At 47.3% G+C, this 27,827-nt stretch overlaps 1 protein-coding gene and 1 pseudogene across 1 annotated transcript; one reads left to right on the forward strand and one right to left on the reverse strand.

Moving 5' to 3' along the window:
* The first annotated feature begins 509 nt into the window (after nucleotides 1-509).
* Nucleotides 510-27,652, forward strand: cyb5d2 (cytochrome b5 domain containing 2). The gene is made up of 4 exons (XM_072469160.1): nucleotides 510-959; nucleotides 7,972-8,112; nucleotides 26,343-26,529; nucleotides 27,302-27,652. Exons 1-4 carry the CDS (start codon nucleotides 668-670, stop codon nucleotides 27,510-27,512), a joined length of 831 nt encoding a protein of 276 aa, XP_072325261.1. The 5' UTR covers nucleotides 510-667; the 3' UTR covers nucleotides 27,513-27,652.
* On the reverse strand, nucleotides 11,051-12,649 carry LOC140386647 (protein disulfide-isomerase pseudogene; annotated as a pseudogene).
* Nucleotides 27,653-27,827: the final 175 nt, after the last annotated feature.

Here is a 27,827-nt window from a genome sequence, read left to right on the forward strand (position 1 = left end):
CCCTGTCGCTTTAAGAGGAGGTGTGTTCCCGGCTCTGTCCCTTTAAGAGGTGTGTTCCCGGCTCTGTCGCTTTAAGAGGAGGTGTGTTCCCGGCAATGTCGCTTTAAGAGGAGGTGTGTCCCCGGCTCTGTCGCTTTAAGAGGAGGTGTGTTCCCGGCTCTGTGCTTTAAGAGGAGGTGTGTTCCCGGCTCTGTCGCTTTAAGAGGAGGTGTGTTCCCGGCTCTGTCGCTTTAAGAGGTGTGTTCCCGGCTCTGTCGCTTTAAGAGGTGTGTTCCCGGTTCTGTGGCATTAAGAGGAGGTGTGTTCCCGGTTCTGTCGCATTAAGCGGAGGTGTGTTCCCGGCTCTGTCGCATTAAGCGGAGGTGTGTTCCCGGCTCTGACGCTTTAAGAGAATGTGTGTTCCCGGCTCTGTCGCTTTAAGAGGAGGCGTGTTCCCGGCTCTGTCGCTTGAAGAGGAGGCGTGTTCCCGGCTCTATCGCTGGGAGTCACAGCAACAAGGGAACCCGGAAATTCAGTCTCGGAGCTGAGTGCGCGGCGGCTCCGGGAGGCGGGCTGCGGAGTCTGGGATCAGGGAGGCGAGTTGCGGGATCTGGGCTCCGGGAGGCGGGGTTTGTGCTCCGGGAGGCGGGGTTTGGGCTCCTGGAGGCGGGCTCCCGGAGCTGCGGCGATGCTCCAGCCGCTGTTGCTGTGCCTCCTGTGCGTGTCAGTGGCTCTGCTGCTGCCCCTCGATGTATGGAGTCTGTTGAACCGCTGCTTTGCGGGCTGGTTCGAGGGTGCGGCGGGTTCTCCGCTCGGTGCGAGGTCCACGCCCTCCCGGCTCTTCACCAAATCCGAACTGAGCCGCTACACTGGTGAGAAGGGCAGTGAGGGTCTGTACCTGGCTGTCCTGGGCCAGGTGTTTGATGTGAGCAAAGGGAAGAAACATTACGGACCTGGAGGCTCCTACAGCTTCTTTGCAGGTATAGTAGAGTTACACAGCAAGATCCCACCCGTGTCCCCGCTTGAGGCTCATGCTGCAGTATTCCGGATTAAAAACACTAACCCTGTCTGCACATCATTGGATTCTCCGCTTGTTTAATGACCCATCCCTTCCCCAGACTCCTGTCCAGAGGAAGGTACTTAATTCACTCCGAATCATCTTGTCTCACATTCTGTAGCTGGCCATTCCCCACAGGTTGATGTTCATATTTGCCAGACTTTTGTTTTTAAAAATCATTAATTTATGGGATGTGGGCGTCGCTGGTTAGGGCCGGCATTTATTGCCCATCCCTAGATGCCTTTCAGAAAGTGGTGGTGAGCTGCCTATTTGAACCGCTGCAGTCCCTGAGGCGTAGATACACCCATTGTGCTGTTAGGGAGGGAGTTCCAGGATTTTGACCCAGTGACAGTGAAGGAACTGTCAGGATGCTGAGTGACTTGGAGGGGAACCTCCAGGTGGTGGGGTTCCCAGGTATCTGCTGCTCTTGTCCTTCTTGATGGTAATGATCGTGGGTTTGGAAGGTGTTGTCTAAGGAACCTTGGTGAGTTCCTGCAGTGCATCTTGTAGATGGTACACACGGCTGCCACTGTTCATCGGTGGTGGAGCCGTGTGTACCAGTCTGTCTCTGGGTACTTTAACATGGACTGGTTATTAAAGTGACATTCCAGAGCTACCAAGGAGACACTGCACCAACTTTAATTTTCCAGCACGACCCCCCCAGCCTCTTGCCAGGGTAGAGGGATGGAATAGGCGGCCAGTGAATGCAGTTTGTTGTAGGGACCCAAGACAATGCTCCAGCCTTACCGATACTTAATTGGACAAACAGTTTAATATTTGAGAGACCGTGACAAGTCGAGAGACAAGGTGATGGGGTTGGGCTGGACGTTATCACACACACCCAAAATCTCCGCTTCGCCGGCAGCGCACCCGCGGATTTCCCGACGGCGTGGGGGTGGCCACAATGGAAAACCCCATTTGCTGGATGCAGGGACGGAGGATCCGCGCCCCGCCAGAAAACGGGTCTGGCGGGATGGAGAATCCCACCCAATGTGGGGTCTTTTTGGATGATGTTGTTGAGACTTAGCATAAAAATGAAAAATGGGCAGGCAGGGCGACAAAGATTGATGGGAGGTTTTCCATGCAGTGGGTTGTGTCCCAGATCTGAGCCGCAAGCTCTGGTTTTGAGTCCCACACTCCAGGATTTATTGGCCACTGAAAATATGTTCATATATGCGGCCAAACAGGTCGATTATCATTTTGCAAATCCTTCCAATGCACCTCTATAGGGGTAAGATTAGGAGAGAGTTTGATGCAGAGTGGTGCCTCACAGCTATGGCCCCCACAATAGGCTGGCAACGTGTTCCATGGGGAAAATAGCTATGGAAACAGCCATAAGCATGTTCTTCACCTGCCTGATGTGTCCATAGGTGCAGGGAGAGAAAAAAAGATTGATTCTTGGGGGACACCTTGGGCGTCATTCTCCGACCCCCCGCCGGGTCGGAGAATGGCCGTTGGCCGCCGTGAATCCCGCCCCCGCCCCCGCCGAAGTCTCCGCTCCCGGAGATTGGGCGGGGGCGGGAATCCAGCCGCGCCGGTTGGCGGGACCCCCCGCTGGATTCTCCGGCCCGGATGGGCCGAAGTCCCGCCCAGGAATTGCCTGTCCCGCCGACGTAAATCAAAGCTGGTATTTACCGGCGGGACCAGGCAGCGTGGGCGGGCTCCGGGGTCCTGGGGGGGGGCGCGGGGCGATCTGACCCCGGGGGGTGCCCCCACGGTGGCCTGGCCCGCGATCGGGGCCCACCGATCCGCGGGCGGGCCTGTGCCGTGGGGGCACTCTTTCCCTTCCGCCTCCGCTACGGCCTCCACCATGGCGGAGGCGGAAGAGACTCTCCCCACTGCGCATGCGCGGGAAACTTTCAGCGGCCGCTGACGCTCCCGCGCATGCGCGGGGAAACTGACAGCGGCCGCTGACGCTCCCGCGCATGCGCCGCATTTCCGCGCCAGCTGGCGGGGCAACAAACGCCATTTCCGCCAGCTGGCGGGGCAGAAATCCCTCCGGCGTCGGCCTAGCCCCTCAATGTTGGGGCTAGGCCGCCAAAGATGCGGAGACTTCCGCACCTTTTTGCCGGCGCGATGCCCGTCTGATTTGCGCCAGCTTTGGCGCCAGTCGGCGGGCATCCCGCCGTTGGGGGAGAATTTCGCCCCAGAGCAGGAATTCTCAAACGTTTTTGGTTGAAGGACCATTCAAATAGATTAGTGCTCACGGACTACCTCATCTAAACTGTAACTTGCACTCAACATGAAAATAAGGAGTATTTTAATAATTTTTTAAGAAAGCTGGTATTTGTTTGAAGGGGGTTAAGCTTGAACTGTATAAATTCTTGGTTAGGCCACAGCTGGAGTATTATGTGCAGTTCTGGAATCCACATTATAGGAGGGGTGTGACAGCACTGGAAAGGGTGCAGAGGAGATTTACCACAATGTTGCCTGGGCTAGGATGTGGCAATACAGGGAATTGAGGGTCCAATAGATACTGACAATAACACCATGATTTAGATTATAAATTTCCTTTTAGTTTTGTTGAAATCAACTTTTATATTTGAATTTCTTTATTGATTGTGCTTCTATAAAATAAATATAGCTGTAAATTGGTTTCTCCTTTGATCAATGACGGTTCAATTAAACAAGGTGTGCCGCTGACGTTTTCAGTTAACACAGGATAACAACAGGGAAAATACTGCAGATGCTGGCAATAGGGGTGGGGGTGGAGAGAAACAGTTAACCTTTCAGGCTAATGTGACTCTTCATCAGATCTGAAACAGACCATTCGGTCCAACTATTCCATGTTAGTCTTTATGTTCACGATGAGCCTCCTCCCATCCCTGTTCTCTTAACCCAATCAGAATATCCCTCTGTACTTTTCTCCTTTGAGTTTATCCAGACCCCTCTTCAATCCCTCTGAGATTGGATGACCCCACATTGTAGCAAGTTCCACCTTCTTTTTTTTTTTTATAAATGTTTTATTGAAAATTTTTTCCCAAACAACAATTTTTCCCCTCTTACAAAGCAAACGCAACAATAACAATACAGAAATTTTAAACAATACACAAGTAACAAAACCCCTTTATCTTTGACCTAAACTAAACCCCCCCCCCCCTCCCCCCCCCCCCCCCCCCCCTTCCCCTGGGTTGCTGCTGCTGGTCATCTGTCTTCCCTCTAACGTTCCCCTAGGTAGTCGAGAAATGGCTGCCACCGCCTGGTGAACCCTTGAGCCGATCCCCTCAGGGCAAACTTTATCTGCTCCAGTTTAATGAACCCCGCCATATCATTTACCCAGGCCTCCAGTCCGGGGGGTTTCGCCTCCTTCCACATGAGTAGGATCCTGCGCCGGGCTACTAGGGACGCAAAGGCCACAACGTCGGCCTCTTTCGCCTCCTGCACTCCCGGCTCTTCCGCAACTCCAAATAGAGCTAACCCCCAGCCTGGTTTGACCCGGGCCTTCACCACCCGCGAAATCACTCCCGTCACTCCCTTCCAATACCCTTCCAGTGCCGGGCATGCCCAAAACATATGTGCGTGGTTTGCCGGGCTCCCGCCACACCTCCCACATTTGTCCTCCACTCCAAAGAACCTGCTCAATCTTGCTCCCGTTATGTGTGCTCTATGTAGCACCTTAAATTGAATCAGGCTAAGCCTGGCGCATGAGGAAGAGGAATTTACCCTGCTTAGGGCATCAGCCCACATACCCTCCTCTATCTCCTCCCCTAGTTCTTCTTCCCACTTTCCTTTTAGTTCGCCCACCGACTCCTCCCCCTCTTCCCTCATCTCTCGGTAAATCTCTGACACCTTGCCCTCTCCGACCCACACCCCTGAAAGCACCCTGTCCTGTATCCCCTGTGTCGGGAGCAATAGAAATTCCCTCACCTGTTGTCTAGTAAATGCCCTCACCTGCATATATCTCAAGAAATTTCCCCGGGGCAACTTATACTTTTCCTCCAATGCTCCCAAGCTCGCAAAAGTCCCATCTATAAATAAATCTCCCACCCTCCTAATTCCCAACTGGAACCAGCTCTGAAATCCTCCATCCATTCTTCCTGGGGCGAACCTATGGTTGTTCCTGATTGGGGACCCCACCAGGGCTCCCCGCACCCCTCTCTGTCGCCTCCACTGTCCCCAGATATTCAATGTTGCCGCCACCACCGGGTTCGTGGTAAACTTTTTAGGTGAGATCGGTAGCGGCGCCGTCACCAGCGCCTCTAAACTCGTCCCTTTACAGGACTTTCTCTCCAGTCTTTCCCACGCCGCTCCCTCACCCTCCATCATCCATTTACGTATCATTGCCACATTGGCGGCCCAATAGTAATCGCCCAAGTTCGGTAGTGCCAATCCTCCTCTGTCCCTACTACGCTGAAGGAACCCCCTCCTTACTCTCGGAACTTTCCCTGCCCACACGAAGCTCGTGATGCTCCTGTCTATTTTATTAAAAAAGGTCTTAGTGATTAGTATAGGGAGACATTGAAATACAAATAAGAACCTCGGGAGGACCATCATCTTAATTGCTTGCACCCTGCCCGCCAGCGACAGAGGCTGCATGTCCCACCTCTTGAAGTCCTCCTCCATTTGTTCTACCAACCGTGTCAGATTAAGTCTGTGCAAGGTTCCCCAGCTCCTAGCGATCTGAATCCCCAGGTATCGGAAGTTTCTTTCCACTTTCCTTAGAGGCAAGCCTTCTATCTCTCTACTCTGGTCCCCTGGATGTATCACAAATAATTCACTCTTCCCCATGTTTAGCCTATACCCCGAGAAATCCCCGAACCCCCTCAAAATTCGCATAACCTCTATCATTCCCCCCGCTGGGTCCGACACGTATAACAATAGGTCATCCGCATATAACGAGACTCGGTGTTCTTCTCCCCCTCTAATCACCCCTCTCCATTTCCTGGAGTCTCTCAACGCCATGGCCAGAGGTTCAATTGCCAACGCGAACAACAATGGAGACAGCGGGCATCCCTGTCTTGTTCCCCTATATAGTCGGAAATACTCCGATCTATGTCGAAAGTTCCACCTTCTTGATCAAGAAGTTTGTCCTGAAGTTCCAATCGGTTTATGAGTGACTATTTTGTATTATGGCCCATAATTCTTTTCTTCCCACAATAGGAAACAAAACCCTCAATATGCCTACCCTGTATTTACAGTCTTTATTAACATACTTCATTACTTTTCATGGTGTTAAGTGCGATAGAGGAGCTGAGCAGTCTGGGGGTGCAGATACCCAAATCAGTAAAAGTAGTGACACAGTCAATAAGGACACAAATAAAACAACGCGGGAGGAATCAAATTGAAAAGCAGAGGTTACTTTTCCAGAAATTTGGAGCACCATGAACAGTTCTGTTCTCTATATTATGAAAAGCACTGGAGAGCACGCAAAAAAAAATAAAAAAAATTATTCTTTCACCTACATTTATCACCTATCCCCAAATGCCCCTGAACCTAGTGGCTTGCCACACCGTTTCAGAGGGCAGTTTAAGAGTCAACCACATTGCAGTGGGTCTGGAGTCACATATAGACCAGACCAGGTAAGGAAAGCCGATTTCCTTCCCTGAAGAGCATCAGTGAGTCAGATGGGTATTTACAACAATTACAGTTGCCATGGTCACCATTGCTGAGACTAACTTTTATATTCCAGATTTATTACTTGAATTTAAATTCCACCAGCTGCCGGGGATGGGATTTGAACTCATGTCCCCCAAGCATTAGTCTGGGCAGCTGGATTAAAATAAATGTTGCCACAGTCCCACAGGCTGCTTTCCCCTTTGAGAGAGAGCTGACTGTGGCGAGGGTCACTTCAGGCGAGAAATGAGGTTGAGAAGGCTAGGCCCTCATGAATAACTTCAGTGGGTATGGGAATTGAACCCACGCTGCTGGCTTCACTCTGCATCATAGAATCATAGAATTAACAGTGCAGAAGGAGGCCATTCAGCCCATTGAGTCTGCACCGGCCCTTACAAAGAGCACCCTACTGAAGCCCACGTATCCACCCTATCCCTGTAACCCAGTAACCCCCACTTACCATGTTTTGGACACTAAGGGCAATTTAGCAAGGCCAATCCACCTAACCCACACATCTTTGGACTGTGGGAGGAAACCGGAGCACCCGGAGGAAACCCACGCAGACACTGGAAGAACATGCATACTCTGCACAGACAGTGACCCAGCCGGGAATCGAACCTGGCATCCTGGAGCTGTGAAGCAACTGTGCTAACCACTGTGCTACCGTGCTGCCCTGCCATCACAAACCAGCAGTCCAGCCAACGGAGCTAAACCGACCCACTGGTCTAGTAGACCAGCGACAATACCGCAAGGTCAACATCTTCCCCAATGCCCCCCACATTTGCGAGAATACCAGAGCTGAGAGGTTACAGCTCTCCGGAAAGATTGAATGGGTCGGATGGTTTTCTTCTCTCCCCTTCATTTTTATCAAGGTTTCTTCTATGGTTCTTAAATCTTTGACTGTTTTGCCACCCACTCTAACTGTGCCGCTACTCCATGTCGGATTTCAGATTTGCAAAGCATTTTGGAATATTACTTACTTCATGAAAGATATTGTATAAATGTAAATAATTAAGATCCTAATAATGAGTGGACTGGGAAAAGTCAATCCTAGAGATGAGATGAGATGAACCACTTGTCAGAACCCTGGAACTTTATATGGTCCTATTGTGACTTCATTAGCAATTGTATAGCTGAGCTCTGTTACTTGGAAATGTCAATTCCAGCTGTAAAATGCCCAAAATGAGTTTGCTGGCAGCGTTTGTTTCAAGGAGTTAAAAATATAATTTTGAGTTAAGAAATAATGTGCCAGTTTATTGTGCTATTGATATGCGTCCAGGTATACAGGTAGATAATGCTTCACACTGCTGCAGTTAATCAGTACACAGTTAATTAACAGCCCAGTGCTCTCAGAAGTGAACTTGTTCTGTTGTTAAATGCAGGTCGAGATGCGTGTCGAGCCTTTGTAAGTGGTGATTTCACAGAGAATGGTCTCGTGGATGATGTATCGGGGCTTTCCCCCTCTGAAATGCTATCGCTTCAAGAATGGCTCGCCTTCTACAAGAAAGAATACCTTTTTAAGGGTAAGAGTTTTATTTGGGGAAAAAAGAGGCACTTTGTGAAAATGCAGTCCATAAACCTGATCCAAAATGTTACGAAAAGCACAGAGGAAGGTGCGAAAGCTCAAATCTTCTGATCGGTAATTGCTGATTCAAATGTCCTGCCATTCACCCCATCCCTTTTGAGGTTAACTCTCTGCTGGTACCCGCTCATGGGCGACATGCACTCGATACATAGAATTTACAGTGCATAAGGAGGCCATTTAGCCCATCGAGTCTGCACCGGCTCTTGGAAAGAGCACCCTACCAAGCTCACACCTCCACCCCATCCCCCAGTAACCCAGTAATCCCCAGGGCAATCTTGGACACCAAGGGCAATTTTAGACACTAAGGGCAATTTAGCATGGCCAATCCTCCTAACCTGCACATCTTTGGACTGTGGGAGGAAACCGGAGCACCCGCAGGAAACCCATACACACACGGGGAGAATGTGCATACTCCGCACAGACAGTGACTCAAGCCGGGAATCGAACCTGGGACCCTGGAGCTGTGAAGCAATTGTGCTAACCACAATGCTACTGTGCTGTCCTAGTCCAATTTATTCATCTTTGTGGTTCGCTGGCAAGGGTGTCTTGTACCCTTGCCGTAGTTGCATTTCTGTCTTGGGCCCCAAAGCTCTGGGTTTGAATCTCACGTCAGGATTTGATAACCATGGAATGTGCATTCATAAGGAGGCGAAACCGGTTGTTTATCAGCCTGTAAATCCTTCCAGCATACTTGATGGCAGACGGTACCTAGCAACAGTGTTTCCTGGTCAGCCATTCTGCAGAAGGCAACATGGCAATACTTTGCCCAAGCATAACCATGGGCTAATCCAATGGATTGAGTTTGAATAACAGCAAATTACTGCGGATGCTGAAATCTGAAACCAAAGAGAAAATGCTGGAAAATCTCAGCGGGTCTGGCAGCATCTGTCGGGAGAGAAAAAGAGCTAACGTTTCGAGTCCAGATGACCCTCCAGGTGAATAAAGTCATCTGGATCATCAGATGCTGCCAGACATGCTGAGATTTTCCAGCATTTTCTCTTTGGATTGGGGTTGAATCTCAGTCGCACCCACTGTAGTCACTCACGACAGGAGCTGGGATTACAGGACAGGAACTCCACTCTCTTTCTTCTCCCTGCCCCCCCCCCCCCCCCCGAGTGACAGCGTAAACCCCACCCATTCTTTTTCTTTCTTAGAGGCTCGAGATCTGGAGTGAAAACTGGTCTGTGCAACTGAGAGTTACAAGGCCAGATTTCAGGCTGAGCCTGACACTTTGAAAACATTTGGTAGGAATCCACCCAAAGAGTGAGACACAAGGGGCTCGATTCTCCCAAAATGAGACTATGACCCCCACGCCGGCGTAAAAGCGGCAGAGTTTTACTCCCAAAATTCTTTGAAAAAAGTCAGATGAATTCATAGCCCTACAGGGGGCTAGCAGGTACCCGGAGTGTGCACTTCCGGGTCAGAGGCCACGCATGTGCACGGTGGCGACCTCCAGCGGCCGTGCCGTGCTCCATGGCAGACTCGAACCGCAGAGCCAGAAAAAATAAACCCCCGATCAGCCGAGCATCAAACCCCGCACATTTAATTGCCGGCCGCCGATAAAGCCCCCCCCCCCCCCAGGTCTCCAATTCGCCCTTCCCCGACCAGGGCGGCTGCAGGCTGAGTCCACAGCCGCCATGCCAGCAACCCGACCGGCAATAGGTGGTTAGTTCCATTCCGTCAGAAACTTAGCCGGTCGGGAGCAGAGGATTGTTGGGTGGGCCTCTGGCAATGGTCCCCTGGCGGCGCGGCGTACTCCATGGCAACGCCGATTTTCGGTGCCCGGAGAAGTGCCGAACCGGCGCCGGGCCTGATTACGGCGTGAAACTAGATTTTCCGGCGCTGCCCGTGATTTCGCCACGGGGCTGCGGAGAATCCAGCACAAGGTGTCTTACATGAAAACATTTGTATCAAAATGGAGTTGGTGGTAGAATGCTTGTTTGCTGTTTAAAGAAAGGAACTGAACAGAGATGAACTGCATGGCGGCGGGAGTGGGTTGGGAGGTGGTTGGACAACCAGAGGTGGATCACCGCTCATCATTATCATAGTAAGTGAATTATCTCATGCAATGGTGAAAGATGCTGAGAAACTATTTCCTATTGTGAGGAAATCCAGTGTGAAGGGGCATAATCTTACAATAAGACTCGGCCATTTATTATAGAGTGAAATTAGGAGGAGGTTCTTCACAGCAGGTAATGAAAATCCCCCTAACGGCTACAACTACTATGACAATTGGTACTTTCTTTTTTGGGAGAAAAAAAAAGTTTAATTTTTCTTTAATTTCATCTTGACCACCAAATCTCTGCCACTGTTTAAACACTGTTTAAACAGGTTGGAATGCTTCAAGAATTGCACAGTTCACTTAAGAAGCTTCATCATCCCCAACCTTCATCTGTTGCATTCCCCCATCCACCCCTTTAACCAAAAACACATTAACAAAAAAAGAAGAAAATAAAAGTTAATCACCTTGGGTCCAGATTCAACAATCAGACAAGTTCACTTTGAAACAGGAGAGAGTCTCTGAAATGTTAAACTAGAAGCCTCTTTCCTTTTAACAATACTGTGGTTGAAGGATTTCAATGGCCCACAGGTTTGACCTTCTCCCCATCAGTGGCCCCTAGTCCGCCCTCATCTCCATCGAGGCACTCAGACACATAGTGTGAGATAACCTTCCATCACCAAATACGTAATGCTAATACAAACAAGTTTAAAAACCCTGTACAAAAGTACGTTACATGAATCAGTAACAAGAAACAAGAAAGTTCCCAAATTTAGATATCAGTTTGCTGCTTGAACGATTAAGGCTGAAGATCCCTAATAAATGAATTGATGGCAGTCGCACAGTATGCACGGAATTGTTTGGATATTCCCTGATTTTTATCAACTCAAGACTTGATGTTAAATATTTCACGTTTACTGCATTTTGAATTGTACAAGTGTAGTGTTTTTGGCTGCAATTTCTTTTTACAATTCATCTTTATGATGATCAGTTTCTTCTTCATCATCCAACTCCACATCCTCCCCTTCCTCATCAGTATCTTCGGCATCTTCAAGGTTCTCATCAACAGCGCCTCCATCCTTTCCTCCACTCTCCAGGAATTTGACAAAAGACTCCAGTGTCCTCGCGCCATTGAAATCTATAATCGATCGCTCAGTGCTGGCAGGGAAGTACTTGAGAGTGGGGAAACTGTGGATCTTCACAGACTCTATTTCATTTGCCGTGGCATCCATCTTCCCAATCACTATTTTATCATTATCTTTGTACTTTTCTCCCAGAGATTCTCAGATAAGAGCAAGCTGTTTGCAGTGACCACACCATGGAGCATAGAATTCAATAAAAACGTCCTTTGTTTCATCAAAGGCAACTTCCTCAAAGTTTTTGCCAACAAGCACTTTGACTGCGCTCTTGTCCCAGTCTTCAGGAACATCTTGACTCATGAGGTGAGGCTTTAACTTCCCTTCTAAGAAGCTGGTTGCAGAATACTTTGACATTCTCCACAGTGATGTCCTCACTCTCTGGCTTGTACTTGGTCATCTCCTCCTCAAGGGTGATTAGATGAATGGCTGGGCATTCCTCTTTCTTCAAACCAAAAATCTCCAGAACTCTCTGGTTTCCTCCACTTCACTGTCAATGTAGATGAACAGGATTTTGCCCTTGAAGCTCCCTGCTGCTTTCTTGAAGTTGGTCAAATTGTTCTCAAAGGTCGTTGAGCTCTTGGGGATGAACATCAGCATGTGGGTCTTGATTTCGCCACCAAAGATCTTTGGAGCAGACTGCTGTGTGAATTCGATAACGAGGGAGCTGGTTGCTCTTAATAAATTCAATTATATTCTCCTTTTGTAATGTCTCCATCATAGGTGTTGCGACCTTCATCAAACTTCTTGAAAAGGACAACTCCGTCCTTCACGTCATACTTGGTAAAGAGATCTGCTTGTGAAGTGATTCCAAAAGGCACCTCATCAAAGGCCTCTGCAGCCTGCAGGTATATTTTGGCATCGCTCCCTTCCACATCCTTGAAAAACCCGATGATAACCACTTCAGAGGACTCGACGAGTTTCTCAGCAGCATCTGCTTCAGTGATGGTGTCTGCTGCGGGTCCCATGTGTTTATTCAGCCAGTTCACAATATCTTCATGCTGCCTTCCAGCTGAATAATCCTTCGGGCTGTTCTTATCGCCATTTTAAAAAAAAAGTAATGTTGGGTATCCTCGTACTGCGAACATCTGCATAAGGTCAGATTCCTCAGTGGCATCTACTTTCGCAAGTCTGATCTGAGAGCCGCTGCCTTTCAGCTTTGCGGCAGCTTTGGCATATTCAGGGGCAAGTGCCTTGCAGTGTCCACACCAGGGAGCATAGAACTCCACCAAGAGGTGCTGGTATTTCTCAAGCGTCTCCTCGAAGTTGTCCTTCTTCAGCACCAACACCTCATCCTCCACCGGAATGTCGGCGGCCCAGGCCAGGCGGAGAGGCCACATGCCGGTCGGGGAGCTGGGCTGGCAGGGGGAGCGGGGCGGGCGGGGGCCTGGCGGGGCGCTGACTCTGGGCCTGGACTCTCGGCCTTAGCTTCACCAGGAACGTGGCAGCGGGAGAGGGGCGACAATTGGTACTTTCAAGACTACGATCAAGTTTTGTTGGGTGATGGTATCAAGAACATGGAGCAAAGTTGCATTTGTATTTGAGATACAGATCAGTCAAACAATTAGGAAAGCAAATAATAGAATGTTATCATTTGTGAGGGAATTGATTACAACTCGGGTTATGCTTCAGTTGTACAGGGCACCAGTGAGACCATGTCTGGAGTACTGTGTACAGTTCTCCTCATCTCTGTTCTAAAAGTGACTCCCTTTTATTCTAAGGCTGTGCCCCCGGGTCCTAGTCTCCCCTGCTAATGGAAACAACTTCCCTACATCCACCCTATCTAAACCATTCATTATCTTGTAAGTTTCTATTAGATCTCCCCTCAACTTCCTAAACTCCAATGAATATAATCCCAGGATCCTCAGACGTTCATCGTATGTTAGGCCTACCATTCCTGGGATCATCCGTGTGAATCTCCGCTGGACCCGCTCCAGTGCCAGTATGTCCTTCCCGAAGTGTGGGGCCCAAAATTGCTCACAGTATTCTAAATGGGGCCTAACTAATGCTTTATAAAGCTTCAGAAGTACATCCCTGCTTTTATATTCCAAGCCTCTTGAGATAAATGACAACATTGCATTTGCTTTCTTAATTACGGACTCAACCTGCAAGTTTACCTTTAGAGAATCCTGGACTAGGACTCCCAAGTCCCTTTGCACTTCAGCATTATGAATTTTGTCACCGTTTAGAAAATAGTCCATGCCTCTATTCTTTTTTCCAAAGTGCAAGACCTCGCACTTACCCACGTTGAATTTCATCAGCCATTTCTTGGACCACTCTCCTAAACTGTCTAAATCTTTCTGAAGCCTCCCCACCTCCTCCATACTACCTGCCCCTCCACCTATCTTTGTATCATCGGCAAACTTAGCCAGAATGCCCTCAGTCCCGTCATCTAGATCGTTAATATATAAAGAGAACAGCTGTGGCCCCAACACTGAACCCTGCGGGACACCACTCGTCACCGGTTGCCATTCCGAAAAAGAACCTTTTAGCCCAACTCTCTGCCTTCGGCCTGACAGCCAATCGTCAATCCATGTTAGTACCTTGCCTCGAATACCATGGGCCCTTATTTTACTCAGCAGTCTCCCGTGAGGCACCTTATCAAAGGCCTTATGGAAGTCAAGATAGATAACATCCATTGGCTCTCCTTGGGCTAACCTATTTTTTATCTCTTCAAAGAACTCCAACAGGTTTGTCAGGCACGACCTCCCCTTATTAAATCCATGCTGACTTGTCCTAATCCGACCCTGCACTTCCAAGAATTTAGAAATCTCATCCTTAACAATGGATTCTAGAATCTTGCCAACAACCGAGGTTAGGCTTAATTGGCCTATAATTTTCCATCTTTTTCCTTGTTCCCTTCTTGAACAGGGGGGTTACAACAGCGATTTTCCAATCCTCTGGTACTTTCCCTGACTCCAGTGACTGTTGAAACATCATCACCAACGCCTCCACTATTTCTTCAGCTATCTCCTTTAGAACTCTAGGATGTAGCCCATCTGGGCCCGGAGATTTGTCAATTTTTAGACCTCTTAGTTTCTCTAGCACTTTCTCCTTTGTGATGGCTACCATATTCAACTCTGTCCCCTGACTCTCCGGAATTGGACTTCCGGGTGCAATTGTTGGGATATTACTCATGTCTTCTACTGTGAAGACTGACGCAAAGTACTTATTCAGTTCCTCAGCTATTTCCTTGTCTCCCATCACAAAATTACCAGCGTCATTTTGGAGCGGCCCAATGTCAACTTTTGCCTCCCGTTTGTTTTTAATGTATTTAAAGAAACTTTTACTATCATTCCTAATGTTACTGGCTAGCCTACCTTCAAATTTGATCCTCTCTTTCCTTATCTCTCTCTTTGTTATCCTGTTTGTTTTTGTAGCCTTCCCAATCTTCTGACTTCCCACTACTCTTTGCCACATTATAGGCTTTCTCTTTTGCTTTGATGCATTCCCTAACTTCCTTTGTCAGCCATGGCTGCCTAATCCCCCCTCTGATAACCTTTCTTTTCTTTGGGATGAACCTCTGTACTGTGTCCTCAATTACTCCCAGAAACTCCTGCCATTACTGTTCTACTGTCTTTCCCACTAGGGTCTGCTCCCAGTCGATTTTCGTCAGTTCCTCCCTCATGCCCCTGTAGTTACCTTTATTTAACTGTAACACCTTTACATCTGATTCTACCTTCTTTCTTTCAAATTGAAGATTGAATTCGACCATATTATGATCACTGCCTCCTAAGTGTTCCCTTACTTTAAGATCTTTAATCAAGTCTGGCTCATTACATAACACTAAGTCCAGAATGGCCTGTTCCCTCGTGGGCTCCATCACCAGCTGTTCCAAAAAGCCCTCCTGTAAACATTCGATGAATTCCCTTTCCTTGGGTCCACTGGCAGTATTATTTACCCAGTCCACCTGCATATTAAAGTCCCCCATGATCACTGTGACCTTGCCTTTCTGACATGCACTTTCTATTTCGTGGTGCATTTTGTGCCCCTGGTCCTGACCACTGTTAGGAGACCTGTACATAACTCCCATTATGTTTTTTTTGCCTTTGTGGTTCCTCAACTCTACCCACACAGACTCCACATCATCCGACCCCATGTTGTTTAATGCTATTGATTTAATTTCATTCCTAATTAACAAGGCAACCCCGCCCCCTCTGCCCACCTCTCTGTCTTTTCGATAGGTTGTGAATCCCTGGATGTTTAAATGCCAGTCCTGAACCCCCTGCAACCATGTCTCTGTGATGCCTACCACATCATACCTGCCAGTCACAATCTGGGCCACAAGCTCATCTACCTTGTTCCGTACACTGCGTGCATTTAAATATAGCACCTTTAATTCTCTATTGACCGTCCGTTTTTGTTTTCTTAGTGTGGTGGACCTTGGTTTACTGAGCCTTTCCATACACTGTGTCATATTTTGTGGGATGGGGACTATTGTAACCTCTCCTGAGTTCTGTCTTTTCGTGCTTTTTTGTATTCCTAAGCAGCTACGTTTCCCACTGATTACTTCACCTCTTGGTTCCCTGACTTTCCCTTTCCCCCCAATCTTTAGTTTAAAGTCCCATTGACCACCCTTTTTACTCTTTTCGCCAGAACACTGGTCCCAGCTCGGTTCAGGTGGAGACCATCCCAACGGTATAGGTCCCCCCGTCCCAAAACTGATGCCAGTGCCCCATGAAAAGGAACCCCTCATTCCCACACCACTCTTTCAGCCACGTGTTAACTTCCCTTATTCTTGCCTCCCTATGCCAATTTGCACGTGGCTCGGGCAGTAATCCGGAGATTATGACCCTTGAGGACCTGTTTTTTTAATTTGAATCCTAGCTCTTTATAATCTCTAAACAGGTCCTCTTTCCTAGACTTACCTATGTCGTTGGTACCGACATGGACCACAACAACTGGATCCTCTCCCTCCCTCTCCAGTATCCTTTCAAGCCGGTCAGAGATGTCCCGCACCCTAGCACCGGGCAGGCAACATACCATGCGGGACTCTTTATCCTGCTCACAAAGGATACTATCTATCCCCCTGATAATAGAATCCCCTACAACTACAACTTGCCTATTTACTCCCTCCCCTTGAATGGCCTGCTGAACCATGCTGCCTTGGTCAGCTGACTCATCCTTCCTGCAACCCTGTTCGCCATCCACACAGGGAGCAAGTGCCTCATACCTGTTGGACAGAGTCAAGGGCTGAGGCTCCTGAGTTCCTGACTGCTGGTTCCCTTTACCTGCCTGACTTGCAGTCACACCCTGCTGTCCCTGGCCACTAGCAGGATTTAAGCTACTTACTCTGACAGGTGTGACTGCCTCCTGAAACACAGTGTCCAGGTAAGTCTCCCCCTCCCGGATGTGCCTCAGTGTTTGAAGCTCAGACTCCAGCTCATCAACTCTGAGCCGGAGCTCTTCGAGTAGCCAACACTTACTGCAGATGTGATCGCTGCAGCTCGCAATGGGATCTGCCAGCTCCCACATCAAGCAGCTCAAGCACATCACCTGACCAGCCATCACTAATTAATTAATTAGTTTAATTTAAGTTTATGGTGGGGGCAGCTTCAGCCAATCAGACACTACCCTGCACTTTTAACTGAAAAACAGCACAATTAGATTAACCACTTACCTTTCCTAGTTACCTTACTGCCCAAACTAGCAAATTCTCACTGTCTGTATCTCTCTCACTCAGGCTGTGTCTCCTTGACCTGCGCAATGCTAATAATATAATAATGCTAATAATAATATAATATGGCACTTACCTCACACCAATGGGTCTTATTATTAGGTTAGAGGAGGAGGGCGGGTGGGAGACACTACATGTGTAGTGTCTCGGGTTTCCTCTCCACCAGAATTTATTGGTTGGTGGGGGGGGTCTTCCCAGAAGTCCGCGGGTCGAAAAAAATAAAACCGAAAAGAAGTGTTTTTGTTAAAGGATAAACTTACCTCCCAGAAATCACTTGCGCTCCGCTCCCGCTGAAATCGACTGGCCTGCTCCTGTGAAGGTAAATGTTTTTAAAGGAGAAACTTAACTCCCAGAAATCACTTGCGCACCGCTCCCGCTGAAATCGACTGGCCTGCTCCTGTGAAGGTAAGTGTTTTTAAGGGATAAACTTACCTCCCAGAAATCACTTGCGCACCGCTCCCGCTGAAATCGACTGGCCTGCTCCTGTGAAGGTAAGTGTTTTTATGGGATAGACTTACCTCCCAGAAATCACTTGCGCACCGCTCCCGCTGAAATCGACCAACAGACAGACAGTGACCCAACGGGGAATCAAACCTGGGAATGTATTAAAGTACATTTTAAAGGTGTGCAGGATCAGAGTGGCGGTACATGGGCGGCACGGTAGCAGAGTTTAGCACCTATTGCTTCACAGCGCCAGGGGCCCAGGTTCGATTCCCACTTGGGTCACTGTCTGTGTGAAGTCTGCACGTTCTCCCTGTGTCTGCGTGGGTTTCCTCCGGGTGCTCCGGTTTCCTCCCATAAGTCCCGAAAGACGTGTGGTTAAGTAATTTCGACATTGTGAATTCTCCCTCTGTGTATCTGAACAGGCGCCGGAATATATAGACTGGTGGCTTTACACAGTAACTTCATTGCAATGTTAATGTAAGCCTACTTGTGACAATAATACAGATTATTATACAAATATTTGAAAATTGAGATGACTTTTGAAAAGAAATATAGGATACTTGGCTTTAAAAAAAGAGCAATCGTGATAACAAGTATAGCATTTGTACTACCTCTTTTTTGTAAATCACTGGTTAGACACTAGCTGGATGTGCCTAATTCTAGGCACCATACTTTATGGAGGATGTCAAGGTCTTAGACAGGTGGTGTCGAGATGTATGTTGGGAGCTGAGGAAAATCAAGATTTAAACAAATCTGAGATAAAAGAAAATAAAACAGGGAGATGTCTGAAGAAAGATGTGAATTGGCACATCAGTGAGAAAAGCAAGTGTTTACCGAGGTAACGACAGGAAAATAATAGCTGAGAAAAGGTTACTTCAAAAGGAGAGAGGGAAATTGACATGTATATGCAAAAAGCCGACTTCACAGGGTGGATAACATCAAAGGGAAAAATGATATATCCACAGGACAATGACTTGGGGGAAAAAAGGGAAGACAGAATCAGGCACAGCTACTATCAGCTACAGAAACAGTCTCCCCGGTCTGGAGAGAGGTGCAGTGGTATTTGCTGATCTTCCAGTGCAAAGAATTGTCCTCGACCGAGTGTTGCAGACTGGCACATTCCAAGGTCCAGGACTACGTGCTGAGGGACGCACTCAAGCTTGGGGCAGCTGCCGCCAAGGTGCAATGGGGAAAGACCACTGTGTAAGGTCTTACCAGCAAATACACACCGAGGGGCGGGTAACAGTGTAAAACCACTCAGTCTGGGTCATTAACACTCCAATGTATAAAAGAAACATGACAATGTAAATATTTCAGAAAGAATTGTAACGTAAAGAGGGATATGGGTGTAATGTCATCCCAATTGAATGGAAGAAAGTCAAGTGAATGTGTAACTTTGATGGAAATGTACAGTCAAGACAATTTGAAATGTTCTGTAATGTTTATTAGAGATTTTATGAATAAAGTATATTTTTTGTTTAAAAAAAAAAAAGTCTCCCCAAAACAAGTTATTGCTAAACAGGCAGCCGGTTAAGATCAAAACTCTCCCTGCTGCCTCACGGCGCCGAGGTCCCATGTTCGATCCCGGCTCTGGGTCACTGTTCATGTGGAGTTTGTACATTCTCCCCGTGTTTGCGTGGGTTTTGCCCTCACAACCCAAAGATGTGCAGGATAGGTGGATTGAACACGCTAAATTGCCACTTAATTGGAAAAAAATGAATTGGGTACTCTAAATTTATTTTTTAAAAGATCAAAACTCTAACCTCAGCAGATTTTGCTTTTTGCTGAAACAGGCTGTTTTCCCAAACGTGACCACATAACCTGTGAGTGGTAATTATTTACTGGATTTAGCTCAGAGAATTATATAATGTTGGATGTTGTTTGGGAACAAAGGGGCATCTGAGTTCAGGGAATGTAGGAGCTGGAACCAACGGGCAATTTCCTGTAATACTGTATGTGTAGCCATCAGTGTACTTGAGTGGTGTACAATGGCTGGAGTTTTCTCAGTGTACCAAATTGAAAATATACACCATAAAGAACTGGTATTCCAATTTACCCTCCTGGGTTTTGGGATACTGTCGGATTTATCATCAGCAGGGTTCTTAACCTTTACTAATACGTATTTGGAACTTCTGTTACTTCGCGAGTCGAGGGCTAGTAGTAAACGGGATCTAGTTGCAGCAAGGTCTGTAACCAGAGGATACATAATTAAGTTAATTTGCAAAAGAACCAGAGGTGAGATGAGGAGGACATTTTTTTGATAGTGAGTTCTTGTGATCTGGAATGCTTGGTCTGAAAGGGCGATGGAAGCAGATTCAATATTAACTTTCAATAGGCAATTCGCTAAAAAATAAATTCAGTAAATAATTGAAGAGGGAAAAGGGCGAGACTAATTTGACAGTTCCCTCAAAGAGCTGACATGGGCATGTTGGGTTTAATGACCTCTTTCTGTGCAATATCATTCTAGGATTCTAAGACCACCTCTGCACCACAAAATAAATGGTTGTGACTATTGACTCCAATTATAGCAATATCTGGCTCACCCACCATCCAGGACAAATTAGACCGGTTTGATTGTCACCCCTTCCACATTCAACCCCTCCACCGCCGATGAACAGTATCAGCTGTGTGTACCATCTACAACATGCATTGCAGGAACTCTCCATGGTTCCTTGGGCAGCATCTTCCAAATCCATGGCCACTTCCATCTAGAAGGACAAGAGCAGCAGATGCCTGGGAACTCCACCACTTGGAGGGTCCCCACCAAGTCACTCACCACCCTGACTTGGAAATAAATCATTGCCACTGGGTCAAAATCCAGGAATTCCCTCGCTAACAGCACGGTTGGTGTACCTACACCTCAGGCACTGCAGCGGTTCAAGAAGGCAGCTCACTGACACCTTCAAAGGCAACTAGGAATGGGCAACTGAAGTAAATGCGGTAATTGCCGACCGCCAGTTAGCTAACGAACAACGATGGGTTTATTATAAAATGAAATACCTACAGAGCATTATAATAAACGTCTTCATTCTCAGCACTAGGATCACCATTGGCAGCACAGAGATCCTTGTGCTCATTCCCCACAGGCCGATTGGGTCACATGACCCTTCTGATGCGCATCTCCTTAAAGGGGCCAGCTACATCGACAATAAATGCTGGCCTAGCCAGTGGTGCCCATATCCTGTAAATGAATTTTTTCAAAACTCAGTAAATGACCTATTGACATATTTGGCAATTTCCTTTCCTTGTTCCCCATTGTGCCTCTCTCTCATTTTTCTTCTCATTGACCCAGCCTGCTTCTTGGATGTGGTTTTGTGCTTGCTTTCCAGACAACGTGGAATTAAAAATTCTCAGAGGCCGTACTCGGATTAGTGGGACAAAGCAATGGAGCAGCTCCATAGATAGGTACTCCCAACTCCCATAACACATCTCGGGCTCTGCTTCAATTAGAAAATAAAGGAACAAGGAGAGGTAGAGATGGCCATTTAACCGATCGAGTCCATGATATTGGTTTTTGTTTGCACTGAGTGCTGAATTTGGTGCTTTTTGAGTGTGATAGTGAGAGTTTGGTGACCGAGGGAGTATAAGGCTTCATTTTTATCTAAAGTTTAGTCTTTCTTTTATTTAGTTAATTAACTTAAGTTGCTGTTTGGTTTAGAAGAAGGTGAATTTTCAATCAGCTTTAAACAGGCTTCTACTTCTAGGCACTTGCAGCTGGAGCTTGTTAATTAGTTAATTGGATTAGGCCAGTTTTCAGAGGCTAGATTCACAGTATAAAAGTGATCCCCTACAGTGCAGACTTTGTTTGCACTGAGTGCTGAATTTGGTGCTTTTTGAGTGCGATAGTGAGAGTTTGGTGACCGAGGGAGTGCTGAATTTGGTGCTTTTTGAGTGCGATAGTGAGAGTTTGGTGACCGAGGGAGTGCTGAATTTGGTGCTTTTTGAGTGCGATAGTGAGAGTTTGGTGACCGAGGGAGTTAGGTGAGGAGGGAGTAAGGTGCTCCTTTCATTTTGTTTCCGACATTTCCGCAAAGAGTGCGAAGAGAGCCAGGAGTTTACAGGAAGTGTAGCTGACTGGGAGCAGAGTCGGTGGGCGGAGATCTAGTTAGTCCACACAGCAGCTATATTCTGTAAGGTAAGAGGGGATGGAGGCTAGGCCAGTTACATGCTCCTCCTGTAGGATGTGGGTGGTGAGGGATACCACCGGTGTCCCCACTGACTATACCTGCGGGAAGTGCACCCAACTTCAGCTCCTCAAAGACCGTGTTAGGGAACTGGAGCTGAAGCTGGATGAACTTCGGATCATCCGGGAGGCAGAGGGGGTGATTGAGAAGAGTTACAGGGAGGTAACCACACCCAAGGTACAGGACAAGAATAGCTGGGTTACAGTCAGGGGGAAAAAAACAAACAGGCAGACAGTGCAGGGATCCCTCGTGGCCGTTCCCCTTCAAAACAAGTATACCGTTTTGGATGCTGTTGGGGGGGATGACCTACCGGGGGAAGGCCCTAGCGGTCAGGTTTCTGGCACGGAGTCTGGCTCTGGGGCTCAGAAAGGAAGGGGGGCGAATAGAAAAGCAATAGTTGTAGGAGATTCAATGGTTAGGGGAATAGATAGGAGATTCTGTGGTCGCGAGCGAGACTCCCGGAAGGTATGTTGCCTCCCGGGTGCCAGGGCCAGGGATGTCTCGGATCGTGTCTTCAGGATCCTTAAGGGGGAGGGTGAGCAGCCAGAAGTCGTGGTGCACATTGGTACCAACGACATAGGTAGGAAAAGGGGTGTGGAGGTAATAAAGAAGTTTAGGGAGTTAGGCTGGAAGTTGAAAGCCAGGACAGACAGAGTTGTCATCTCTGGTTTGTTGCCGGTGCCACGTGATAGTGAGGCTAGGAATAGGGAGAGAGTGCAGTTGAACACGTGACTGCAGGAATGGTGTAGGAGGGAGGGCTTCAGGTATTTGGATAATTGGAGCGCATTCTGGGGAAGGTGGGACCTGTACAAGCAGGACGGGTTGCATCTGAACCAGAGGGGCACCAATATCCTGGGAGGGAGGTTTGCTAGTACTCTTCGGGAGGGTTTAAACTAATTTGGCAGGGGAATGGGAACCGGATTTGTAGTCCAGCAACTAAGGTAGCCGATATTCAGGACGCCAAAGCGTGTAATGAGGCAGTGGGGAAGGGAACACTGACAAAGGAGAGTATTTGCAGGCACGGAGATGGGTTGAAGTGTGTATACTTCAACGCAAGAAGCATCAGGAATAAGGTGGGTGAACTTAAGGCATGGATCGGTACTTGGGACTACGATGTGGTGGCCATCACGGAAACTTGGATAGAAGAGGGGCAGAAATGGTTGTTGGAGGTCCCTGGTTATAGATGTTTCAATAAGATTAGGGAGGGTGGTAAAAGAGGTGGGGGGGGTGGCATTATTAATTAGAGATAGTATAACAGCTGCAGAAAGGCAGTTCGAGGAGTATCACCCTATTGAGGTAGTATGGGTTGAAGTCAGAAATAGGAAAGGAGCAGTCACCTTGTTGGGAGTTTTCTATAGGCCCCCCAATAGTAGCAGAGATGTGGAGGAACAGATTGGGAAACAGATTTTGGAAAGGTGCAGAAGTCACAGGGTAGTAGTCATGGGTGACTTTAACTTCCCAAATATTGAGTGGAAACTCTTTAGATCAAATAGTTTGGATGGGGTGGTGTTTGTGCAGTGTGTCCAGGAAGCTTTTCTAACACAGTATGTAGATTGTCCGACCAGAGGAGGGGCAATATTGGATTTAGTACTTGGTAATGAACCAGGGCAAGTGATAGATTTGTTAGTGGGGGAGCATTTTGGAGATAGTGACCACAATTCTGTGACTTTCACTTTAGTAATGGAGAGGGATAGGTACGTGCAACAGGGCAAGGTTTACAATTGGGGGAAGGGTAAATACGATGTTGTCAGACAAGAATTGAAGTGCATAAGTTGGGAACATAGGCTGGCAGGGAAGGACACAAGTGAAATGTGGAACTTGTTCAAGGAACAGGTGCTACATGTCCTTGATATGTATGTCCCTGTCAGGCAGGGAAGAGATGGTCGAGTGAGGGAACCATGGTTGACAAGAGAGGTTGAATGTCTTGTTAAGAGGAAAAAGGTGACTTATGTAAGGCTGAGGAAACAAGGTTCAGACAGGGCATTGGAGGGATACAAGATAGCCAGGAGGGAACTGAAGAAAGGGATTAGGAGAGCTAAGAGAGGGCATGAACAATCTTTGGCGGGTAGGATCAAGGAAAACCCCAAGGCCTTTTACACATATGTGAGAAATATGAGAATGACTAGAGCGAGGGTAGGTCCAATCAAGGACAGTAGCGGGAGATTGTGTATTGAGTCTGAAGAGATAGGAGAGGTCTTGAATGAGTACTTTTCTTCTGTATTTACAAATGAGAGGGGCGATACTGTTGGAGAGGACAGTGTGAAACAGATTGGTAAGCTCGAGGAAATACTTGTTAGGAAGGAAGATGTGTTGGGCATTTTGAAAAACTTGAGGATAGACAAGTCCCCCGGGCCTGACGGAATATATCCAAGGATTCTATGGGAAGCAAGAGATGAAATTGCAGAGCCGTTGGCAATTATCTTTTCATCCTCACTGTCAACAGGGGTGGTACCAGGGGATTGGAGAGTGGCGAATGTCGTGCCCCTGTTCAAAAAAGGAACTAGGGATAACCCTGGGAATTGCAGGCCAGTTAGTCTTACTTCGGTGGTAGGCAAAGTAATGGAAAGGGTACTGAAGGATAGGATTTCTGAGCATCTGGAAAGACACTGCTTGATTAGGGATAGTCAGCACGGATTTGTGAGGGGTAGGTCTTGCCTAACAAATCTTATTGAATTCTTTGAGGAGGTGACCAAGCATGTGGATGAAGGTAAAGCAGTGGATGTAGTGTACATGGATTTTAGTAAGGCATTTGATAAAGTTCCCCATGGTAGGCTTATGCAGAAAGTAAGGAGGCATGGGATAGTGGGAAATTTGGCCAGTTGGATAACGAACTGGCTAACCGATAGAAGTCAGAGAGTGGTGGTGGATGGCAAATATTCAGCCTGGATCCCAGTTACCAGTGGCGTACCGCAGGGATCAGTTCTGGGTCCTCTGCTGTTTGTGATTTTCATTAATGACTTGGATGAGGGAGTTGAAGGGTGGGTCAGTAAATTTGCAGACGATACAAAGATTGGTGGAGTTGTGGATAGTAAGGAGGGCTGTTGTCGGCTGCAAAGAGACATAGATAGGATGCAGAGCTGGGCTGAGAAGTGGCAGATGGAGTTTAACCCTGAAAAGTGTGAGGTTGTCCATTTTGGAAGGACAAATATGAATGCGGAATACAGGGTTAACGGTAGAGTTCTTGGCAATGTGGAGGAGCAGAGAGATCTTGGGGTCTATGTTCATACATCTTTGAAAGTTGCCACTCAAGTGGATAGAGCTGTGAAGAAGGCCTATGGTGTGCTCGCGTTCATTAACAGAGGGATTGAATTTAAGAGCCGTGAGGTGATGATGCAGCTGTACAAAACTTTGGTAAGGCCACATTTGGAGTACTGTGTACAGTTCTGGTCGCCTCATTTTAGGAAGGATGTGGAAGCTCTGGAAAAGGTGCAAAGAAGATTTACCAGGATGTTGCCTGATATGGAGAGTAGGTCTTACGAGGAAAGGTTGAGGGTGCTAGGCCTTTTCTCATTAGAGCGGAGAAGGATGAGGGGCGACTTGATAGAGGTTTATAAGATGATCAGGGGAATAGATAGAGTAGACAGTCAGAGACTTTTTCCCCGGGTGGAACACACCACTACAAGGGGACATAAATTTAAGGTGAAAGGTGGAAGATATAGGAGGGATATCAGAGGTAGGTTCTTTACCCAGAGAGTAGTGGGGGCATGGAATGCACTGCCTGTGGAAGTAGTTGAGTTGGAAACATTAGGGACCTTCAAGCAGCTATTGGATAGGTACATGGATTACGGTAAAATGATATAGTGTAGATTTATTTGTTCTTAAGGGCAGCACGGTAGCATTGTGGATAGCACAATTGCTTCACAGCTCCATGGTCCCAGGTTCGATTCCGGCTTGGGTCATTGTCTGTGCGGAGTCTGCACGTCCTCCCCGTGTCTGCGTGGGTTTCCTCCGGGTGCTCCGGTTTCCTCCCACAATCCAAAGATGTGCGGGTTAGGTGAATTGGCCAATGATAAATTGCCCTTAATGTCCAAATTGCCCTTGGTGTTGGGTGGAGGTGTTGAGTTTGGGTAGGGTGCTCTTTCTAAGGGCCGGTGCGGGCTCGGGGGGCCGGGTGGCCTCCTTCTGCACTGTAAATTCAATGATAATCTATGATTAATCTAGGACAAAGGTTCGGCACAACATCGTGGGCCGAAGGGCCTGTTCTGTGCTGTATTTTCTATGTTCTATGTTCTATATAGAGCAATCCAGTTCAATTCCCATTTCCCACAAAACACAGGAGAGAGATTACCAAAAACACAATTTAATAGAAGTATTTGTATAGAGCTTGTCGAGATTTTACTTTGGAGGAAGCAAACACTGATGTGTCTGAGATTTTGAAAATGTTCTCATCACTGCTATACTTTAAGGCCTTTAAGGAGTGATGCACAGAAGGCAACCATTATATAATACACCCATGTAAGAGCAGCAAGCTGTCATTGTCAAATTTCTTAAATTATTTTACTGAAGAATGTTTAAAGTCTCAAGTTGGGTTTAAACAATTGTGCTCTTTAAAATGCAGTACTTTAAATTGAAATTTTATTTACACAGTTGGAATTTTTAAATTCAATTTCACATGTTCAGTCATGAGCTTATGTTATTGTTGACCTGTCCAAAAACTATTTTGTATCTCTCAAACTAAGATTTTTTCCGAATCTCCGAAGCGATTTTACTTGTTTTCCCTCTTGCAAGGTAAATTAATTGGACCATATTATGACCACACTGGGGAAGCAACCCAAGCTCTCATTGACATAGAGTTGACTGTGATGCATTGTAAGAAGCTGAAGGCGGAGTCAGAGTTGGAAAACAAAATATTTCCCTCCTGCAATTCCGAATGGACCTCGACTAAAGGTGGCAGAGTCTGGTGTTCATCGCGCAGGTTTGTCCTTAGTTACCGGTTTTCCCCCTTTCTACTCTGAATGCAGTGTCTTGTGGCAATCTTGAGAACCATTCAGTTGGGGATTCTACATGTGTAAACTGAGTTCAAATCCACCTAACCTGCACATGTTTTGACTCTGGGTCCCTGGATTACTAGTCCCCTGCATCTACCAGGATTGAGGTGGACATCACCATGATCAAACCTTCCCAGTCATTTTGGTGACATATCAGGCCACTTGGGACTTCACTACAGTTGACATACTCCTAGCAAATTCCACATCTCTAAAACATTTTTTTAAATTAAAAGTACCCAATTCTTTCTCCCCGCCCCCCCAATTAAGGGGCAATTTAGTGTGGCTAATCCACCTACCCTGTTCATCTTTGGGGTTGTGGAGGTGAGACCCACACAGACACGGGGAGAATGTGCAAACTCCACACGGACGGTGACCCGGGGCTGGGATCGAACCTAGGTCCTCGGCGCCGTGAGTCAGCAGTGCTAACCACTGCCACCGTGCTGCCCCATTCTGTAAAACATTGTACAATAAAAGACCACCTTCAAGGTGAGGCACATGCAAAGGAAGAAACAAATGGTGAGCAAACTGGCCAAGGCAGTGCTTCCCTCTCCAGCTCCGAGATGCAGTGAGTGATGGGGCAAATCGTCGCTCCTTCATCCAGTGAATTAGGCACAGTAAGAGTAAGCCAAAACAAAACCGATGGGGGAAAAAAAGTGAATAAATAAAAGTTCTGTTAATGTTGTATTTCATTATTTTCAGTGGGGGAATAGAAAGGAATTGGGCTGGAGTCCCACGCAAACTATACAAGCCCGGATTGAGAAACCATCGCTGTGCGTGTGTGCGGACCACTGGACCACCATCTAACCAACCCAGTTCAGCCCAGAACAGGGGAGATCTCGACAACCCCACCCTCCAGGAATACGAGGGATGCCATAGCCTCTCAGACTCTTGTGCCATCCCAGACACATAACAAAATTGCGCGTCATACTACAGACCCATTTAGAGGCAGTAAACTATTGGTATCTGTGATATTGCATTGCTGCAAAATGTCTTGAATAAAACAGTTGTTGTATTTTATGGGTGAATAAATGGATATTTTAATAGGATAAACTTGATGATGAGGGTTTTTCTTAATGTGCATCAAGCCGGCGGTGATACTGTTCTTTCCTAAAGAGTGGAATCACGACATGAAATCTCTTTTGGTGCAACCAATAAACCTGGTAATCTATGGGGGGCATCAGCAACAACGGCCATGAAAGTTCCGAGATTGTTCAGTTAATTCATG

The sequence above is a fragment of the Scyliorhinus torazame genome, chromosome 12, assembly GCF_047496885.1.
Source record: "Scyliorhinus torazame isolate Kashiwa2021f chromosome 12, sScyTor2.1, whole genome shotgun sequence".
In the NCBI taxonomy this organism is placed as follows: domain Eukaryota; kingdom Metazoa; phylum Chordata; class Chondrichthyes; order Carcharhiniformes; family Scyliorhinidae; genus Scyliorhinus; species Scyliorhinus torazame.

Excerpts from the sequence above, each read along its gene's own strand:
- cyb5d2 (XM_072469160.1), top strand. The coding sequence starts at position 668 with ATGCTCCAGCCGCTGTTGCTGTGCCTCCTGTGCGTGTCAGTGGCTCTG. Across the intron at positions 960-7,971 it reads CTCCTACAGCTTCTTTGCAG|GTCGAGATGCGTGTCGAGCC; the intron begins GTATAGTAGAGT and ends TGTTAAATGCAG. Across the intron at positions 26,530-27,301 it reads GTCTGGTGTTCATCGCGCAG|TGGGGGAATAGAAAGGAATT; the intron begins GTTTGTCCTTAG and ends CATTATTTTCAG.